At 33.0% G+C, this 7,895-nt stretch overlaps 1 protein-coding gene across 2 annotated transcripts; it reads left to right on the plus strand.

Moving 5' to 3' along the window:
- The first annotated feature begins 527 nt into the window (after positions 1-527).
- On the plus strand, positions 528-7,192 carry LOC137820391 (subtilisin-like protease SBT2.6). Of its 2 annotated transcripts, XM_068624464.1 has the most exons (12): positions 769-850; positions 986-1,220; positions 1,363-1,409; positions 1,779-1,923; positions 2,025-2,419; positions 2,616-2,711; positions 2,786-2,858; positions 3,173-3,458; positions 4,247-4,572; positions 4,742-5,009; positions 5,659-5,940; positions 6,554-7,192. In XM_068624464.1, exons 4-12 carry the CDS (start codon positions 1,825-1,827, stop codon positions 6,961-6,963), a joined length of 2,235 nt encoding a protein of 744 aa, XP_068480565.1. In that variant the 5' UTR covers positions 769-850; positions 986-1,220; positions 1,363-1,409; positions 1,779-1,824; the 3' UTR covers positions 6,964-7,192. The 2 variants fall into 2 exon arrangements, with proteins under 2 accessions (XP_068480564.1, XP_068480565.1); XM_068624463.1 differs by lacking the exon at positions 1,363-1,409 and having other exon boundaries at positions 528-850.
- The last annotated feature ends 703 nt before the right edge of the window (positions 7,193-7,895 follow it).

Here is a 7,895-nt window from a genome sequence, read left to right on the forward strand (position 1 = left end):
TTTTAAAATTGTGTTAGAACCGTGCTAAAATTGTTAAAAATTCAACAAATATTTCTTAAATTGGACACTTCATCGTTACGTGTTTTACAAATATCGTACGATGTCAGTGTCCAATACAAATGTCCAACACAGACACACTATTTAAGAGACGTATCCGAACCTTGAAATCCAAAACAGAGAAAAGAGATAAAATATAATTTTTTTAATATTTTTTAGTTGCGATGATTTATATTATTGTTAATATGATAATATAAATTTTTAAAAAAATAACGTAATCCTTTAATTAATGATGAGTGTAGGAGAAGTGTGTGTAATTTTTTTGACAAAGAAACCGGTAAAAGTAAGCAACAATAATTTCACTAAATTTGCCGGCGCTACTTAACAGAAAATTGAAGAAGAAGAAACATTATTCCATTTCATTTGACGGTGAAAATTGAAAATTAAACCAACATTTTTATTTATTTATTTATATACTAATAATAAAGATTAAAAAACTTAATAAAAGCACGTAACCCATATTTATTAATATTAAAAAAATGAGAAGACGATTAAAAAAAGTTTCCATAAATGGAGTGTCGATGCTCCTTCATCACAGAGCAACTTCACTCACTCATTCACTTTCACTATGCTCAACAACGAACGGTGACCGTTAGATCTCATTCTCCGATCACCGTTGGAATGGCGTGTATCTGAATCAATCATTCATTCATTCATTCATTCTTTCAACCTTCCTCTTTTCTTCTCTCGCACGATTCTTTCTTCGCTTTCACTTTTCGCTGCGCTCCTTTATTCTATGCATCGTCTTCTCCACGCGCCTTTCTCTTCTCCGATCGCACTCTCTCACACGCAGGTTCGTTATCGTTAACTAACTTCCACTCTCAATGCTGCTTACTCTGTTTTTTTTCTCACTCTCTTCACCAATTTCACTTTCCTTAATTAATGTTATGCTGTTTTTCTTCTCTAACTCTGTTGTATCATGAAACAGATCTAAAGCTTGTACTGGTTTATTTATTGAGATTGTGACTGCACTGGTGAGAAATGAGGTTGGAGTTCGTGTGTGTGTTTGTGGTAATTCTGTTTGGCCTTGCGAAATTCGGGAAGGCAGAGATTTACATAGTGACGGTTGAAGGAGAGCCTATTGTAAGTTACACGGGTGGTGTCGATGGCTTTGAAGCCACTGCGGTGGAATCTGACGATGATCACAAGCTTGATTCCACGAGGTGTAATGTTTAATCATAATATTCTTCTATACTTTATTATTATTATTATTATTTAGTGTTGTATTATTATTATTATTCTTACTAAGTTAGGAATCGCGTGTTGAATTTTTTATTTTACCTTGTTTTTAAATTAAATTCCCAGAAAAGAACGTGGTTGTGGAAAATTTTGTCAACGATTGGTCGGATAAGGTATTCTTTAAGATAATTTGTATTGATATTATTTTTTTATATACAGAATTTAATACAATGAAGAGATATGGGTTGAGACGAGAGGGAAGTGTAAAATAAAATTATTGATGTTAATGCCTAGAATTTTTAAAAAATAGTGTTTAATGGATAACATAATATGTATACATTTTTCTAAATATAATAAAGTGGTGATATTCCTATATGGTGACTTGTGAATTTGGCTATTACTTTTTTTGTTTGTTATTCATCGCGTCACTCTGTTTTTGCGATGCTTTTCCTTTACGTGAATTAATGCTAAGTGCGTTGTTGACTAAGGACTGAATAGTGAGTTTTTGCTTAATTTTTGTGATGTTTTTAATCTTGTTTTAGTGAGGTGGTGGTTTCTTATGCTCGCCACCTTGAGAAGAGACATGACATGCTTCTCGGATTGCTGTTTGAGAGTGGGACGTATAAGAAACTCTATAGCTATCGACATCTTATAAATGGGTTTGCTGTTCATCTTTCCCCCGAACAGGTGATGTCTTGTGTTGTTATCTTTTTTACTATGTTGTGGTTATGTTAATAATCATATGTTGAGTTTTTGAGCTTCATCTGTCTATCCTCTTATATTAGTAGGCAGAAACTCTTAGACATGCTCCTGGGGTGAAATCTGTTGAGAGGGACTGGAAAGTGAAGAGGCTCACAACACATACCCCACAATTTTTGGGGCTTCCAACTGGGGTGTGGCCAACAGGAGGTGGCTATGAAAGGGCTGGAGAAGACATTGTGATTGGATTTGTAGACTCTGGAATCTACCCTCACCATCCAAGCTTTACCACTTATAACACTGAACCATATGGGCCAGTTTCGAGATATAGAGGAAAATGTGAGGTTGATCCTGACACTAAAAGAAGTTTTTGTAATGGGAAAATTATTGGAGCACAACATTTTGCTAAAGCTGCAATAGCTGCGGGGGTATTTAACCCTTCAATTGATTTTGATTCACCTCTCGATGGAGATGGGCATGGGAGGTCAGCCCTGATTCCCTTTTTATTGATTTCCGCACTTGGAAGTAGGAATTCTTCTGATGCTCTTACAAGGGGTCCTATGCTTTGCATAAAAGAAAACTATTTCTGTGTCTTATAAACGTAGGAAATGGGTAATACCAATTTGATAACGGTTGTTCTTTTAACAATTGCCCATTCTTCTTGCATCTTCATCTGGCAGTCATACAGCCTCTATTGCAGCTGGAAGAACTGGAATTGCAGTGAGGATGTACGGACATGAATTCGGGAAAGCAAGTGGAATGGCTCCACGTGCCAGGTGAGGAATGACGCCTCCCCAATTGATCACCTTTTGATTAAAACGGGGAACTACTTGATGTTTTCTGTATTCAGGATTGCTGTGTATAAAGCACTTTATAGACTTTTTGGAGGATTTGTGGCAGATGTAGTTGCTGCAATTGATCAGGTATGCAAGTTTGCTGTATGTTTATGATGGTGTTTTATCTCAAAATGATCTGTTGACCTTGCAACAAATTGATGACAGAAATTTCCTTTTAGCTCATTGACTCTGCACGAAAATCTCTGATGTTTTACTTCACTAATCTTGAGGCAATGTTCTAAATTGCTTATGACGAAATGATTCCTCAGTTTTCTTATTTTCGAATGAAAAAGTCTAACTCAAAATTGAAGCTCATCATAAAATTAAACAATCACGTATATACTTAACTTTTTAAGCATTTATCTCAAGATGTCTAATTATTTAAATTTGAACGTGAACAGGCTGTGCATGATGGGGTGGATATACTTAACCTATCAGTTGGACCAGATAGTCCTCCATCAAACACCAAAACTACGTTTTTGAATCCTTTTGATGCTACACTTCTTGGAGCTGTGAAAGCTGGTGTATTTGTCGCACAGGCTGCTGGAAATGGTGGTCCTTTTCCCAAGTCATTAGTTTCATATAGTCCATGGATAGCAACAGTAGCAGCCGCAATTGATGATCGTAGATACAAAAATCATTTGATCCTTGAAAATGGAAAAATCTTAGCTGGAATTGGGTTGTCACGTGAGTTCTCAAACTTCTTACTATGTTTCTTAAGATGTAATTTTCTTAATCATGGATTGATGCTTGGAGATACAATGTCGATGATTATGATGGAAATCTTACTTATAATTGAAGTAAAGAATAAAAAGTAAAAAAGAAAACCACATTGTTCAGGTAGTCTCTTTTCATTTTACGGCTTTGCTCAATAGATTATTTCAGCATTGTTCTCATACGCGACAAGAAGAAAATAGAAAAGACAGTATAAGTCATAATCTTTTCTTTTCAAATAAAATCAATTAGTTCTGAGTGTAGATGTGAATCACTTTGACGAAAAACCTAATGCCTTTGTCAAATAATCTTATGTATTTTTCTTTACAATAATTGACGAAAAGCATATACTAGATTAATTGTATCAAGTTGTTTAAAGTTATTGAAGAAAAAAGTATGAGTATTGTTATTCCCTCATTCATGTTTAATTTATAAAAAAAATAACAGAAATGTGGAATGGTATTCATCTCTAGTTGTCTAAGGTATTTTGGTAATATAAGTTATTATGTGAAAAGATAATGATAGTAGCATAGTCTTTAATACACTCTTTCCAACTCGCTATTATCATATTATGGGTTTAAATTCGTAAGGTTTGTTTTAAATGGGAGTATAAATGCCGTGCTGGTGGGTATGCAAATTCATGAGTTGTTTCTAGCAATTAATTTGTCATTTTAGTGTTCTGCAAACTTCATGCTTATGTGCCAAAGCATATTGATGGTTGTCCACAATTCATTTACTTTTGTTGCTAATGTCTTTTGCAGCTTCTACACGTTTAAACCAAACATACACATTAGTTGCTGCAAATGATGTGCTTCTAGATTCTTCGGTTACGAAGTACAGCCCTACTGATTGTCAGAGGCCAGAAGTTTTTAATAAGAACTTAATAAAGGGAAATATTCTTCTCTGTGGCTATTCTTACAATTTTGTTGATGGTTCTGCATCAATAAAGCAGGTCTCAGAAACAGCAAAGGCCCTTGGAGCTGTTGGATTTGTTCTCTGTGTTGAAAATGTTTCTCCTGGAGAAAAATTTGATCCGGTCCCTGTCGGCATTCCTGGGATTCTTATCACAGATGCCAGCAAATCAAAGGTACTTGAATCACATATAGGTAGAGATTGAAGATCAATGCTAACTGTTTGCATATGTTTTCTTGTACCCGATTATTTACTCCATTTTTTTGTATGTTTTTATCACTATTTCTTTTATCACAAAGTGTGCTATATATAATTATATGGAACATGCAAACTCTAATCTTCAGGAACTGATAGATTATTATAATATCTCCACACCAAGAGACTGGACTGGAAGGGTGAAGACTTTCACAGGTAAAGGTAAAATTGAGGACGGTTTGATGCCTATTCTCCATAAATCTGCACCACAAGTAGCAGTATTTTCTGCTAGAGGACCAAATATAAAGGACTTTAGTTTCCAAGAGGCAGATCTTCTCAAACCAGATATATTAGCTCCGGGATCTTTGATTTGGGCTGCTTGGTCTCTAAATGGAACTGATGAGCCAAATTTTCTTGGTAAGTAATGGTTTGACTAAGTTGCTTTTAATGTTGATGTTTTAATTTTTTTTGCCTCTATTCAAACAATTACTCCCTTTCATCTCAAATATATAAAAAAGATAAAAATCTTGTTCGTGTCAACAAATCTCAAATAATTTAATGAGATTATCCTACAATACCTTTCATATATTTGAGATTTTATTTCCCATAACTCTGCTTTATTCTTGAGACGAAGTTTTAAGAAAAAGTAGTTTGATAGAAAGTTTATTCTTTAAATGTTCATACAATTAAATAATGCTTATTAAATTTCTCAATTGACGTCAATTAGTGTTTTTAGAAAATTACTTTTAGACCATCATCTAATCATAAGTCAGCATATAATTATTTTAAAGGTTATAACAATGCTTAGTTTTGTCACATGATACTGTAAAATTTATTGCGGGTGATAGGTTCAGTCTGCAATATCCAGAAAAAAGTGTCTTCAAATTTGCCCATAGATCTACTACTTTGAAAGACTTCGGACCCTACGCATGTGGCAGGATTTATTAGCATTTTCGGAAGAATTGTTGCACTATTAAGTACGGAAGACAGAAGAAAAACATGAAATAAAATATATCATCAATATATTATAGAAATTGATTTATTTAAGCAGTTTGTGTTTGAGCAGGAGAGGGGTTTGCCATGATATCCGGGACTAGTATGGCTGCACCACATATAGCTGGAATTGCTGCTCTTCTAAAGCAAAAACATCCACATTGGAGTCCTGCTGCCATTAAATCAGCCTTGATGACAACATCTACAACTCTAGACAGAGCAGGAAATCCTATTCTAGCACAGCAATATTGTGAATCAAAAGCTATGAACCTGGTCAGAGCCACTCCTTTTGATTATGGGAGTGGACACGTTCATCCAAGAGCTGCCTTGGACCCTGGTCTCGTCTTTGACGCAGGTTTGTTCACCCCTCCCTCTCTAATGTACTCCTCTCCTGGCACGTTTGTGTTCTGAGTTGATCAATAAACTTTAATTCCCTTGTATGTGAGAATTTAAGGTAAGTAAAATCCAGGAATTTCTGTGACAAGAAATGGGCATTGGGTTAAAGATAAGTCATTTAAAAAAAATGGTTAAAATAGTTATTCTAAGATATTGTTGTTCCTTTATGGAAAATATTGTGTGATGACTTCCTTTGGAATCTTCTCTTACTAAAATATGTACTTAAATATCTTTCCAGTTTTGTGAATGTATTTTAAATTTTGTTAGAGATTTCACATCAATTAATCGTTTAAATATTTTATAAATTTAAATATTTTATAAGTAAGTAGATACAAACTTAATTTCATAAATTGATTTTACAAGGTTTAATTTAAATTATTTAATCAATTAGATATTTTATAGTATATAAGTAGTTACAAACTTAATTTCATAAGTCGATATTACGAAGTCTAGTTAAACTTAAATTATATTTCTTAATAAATTTATAAAAATCCGTTTAAGTATCAATATGTAGAGCAAGAAAAAAAGAAGAAGGAAAAACTGCTTAAGTAATTTTTGTATTGATTTTTCAGGGTATGAGGATTATCTTGGGTTCTTGTGCACAACACCTGGCATTGATGTTAATGAGATAAAGAACTACACAAACTCGCCATGTAACTACACCCTGGGCCACCCATCAAACTTAAACACTCCATCCATTACAATTTCCCATCTTGTAAGAACTCAAATTGTGACGCGAACTGTCACGAATGTTGCTCATGAGGAAGAAACCTACACGATGACAGCCAGGATGCAACCAGCAGTGGCCATTGACGTGAACCCTCCAGCAATGACCATTAGAGCAGGTTCATCACGTAAGTTCACTGTGACACTCAGTGTTCGGTCAGTGACAGGAACGTATAGTTTTGGAGAGGTGTTAATGAAGGGAAGCAGAGGGCACAAGGTGAGGATCCCTGTTCTTGCCAATGGATACTCAAGATAGATAGCTTTAGTCTGGTCAGCAAAGAAAAGTTATGCGTGTAATATTCTTTGTAACTCGTGGAAATAAGGTATGTACGCTCTTAGATTTATTCACAAAATATAATATGGTATTCAATAGATGTAAAGGTATAAGCAGGTGTAAGGGGAGACTCCTGCTTTATTTTATTCCACATTTCAAGTTTTGCAAATAACATCTTGTTATTTATTAAAATGCTTCTTCTTCTTCTCAAGGTTTTCCATGTATCTCCCCCTTTTTCCAATGTCAATATCAAATTTCTTATACCAGGTTGCAACGAGGTTCGCAATATTTGTAGACACAGATACACTAACACTTGTAGACATTTGTTAACATTAGTAGACATATATTAAGAAAGTGTACAATTCAAAAAAATATTTATTAAATTTATGATAATTATAACATGATTTTAACAATTTTTTTTTAAAAAAAATACATTAATTTTTTAAAAACTCAACTTATTGTAATTTTTTTATTATAATTATAAAAATAAGAAACAAATATTTTTAACCAGTCAAGAAAAATATATTTTTACTAAAAAAATCTGAAACATATTTGTGCATATAAATTTTTATTGTCAATTTATATAATTCTTAATTTTATAATATATAGATTCGTGTATCTGTGTCTTACATTTTAGAGATTATGATTATATATATTTTTGTGTAGTGTCTGAGCTACATCGATTGCAACACAAGAAAATAATTAAAAAATGTCTTATTTTTAGTGAAAAGTAAAGTTTATTAGATTTAGAAAAAGTGAGTGAAAAAAATTAAATATATTTATTTATTTTTGATATTTTTATTTTAATAATGTTATATTATTTACTTATTTTATTATATTAAACAATATATAAATATTAATAAAATATTAACAACATAATTAATTTATGTTTCAACATAATGATTATATGATAA

The sequence above is a fragment of the Phaseolus vulgaris genome, chromosome 9, assembly GCF_000499845.2.
Source record: "Phaseolus vulgaris cultivar G19833 chromosome 9, P. vulgaris v2.0, whole genome shotgun sequence".
In the NCBI taxonomy this organism is placed as follows: domain Eukaryota; kingdom Viridiplantae; phylum Streptophyta; class Magnoliopsida; order Fabales; family Fabaceae; genus Phaseolus; species Phaseolus vulgaris.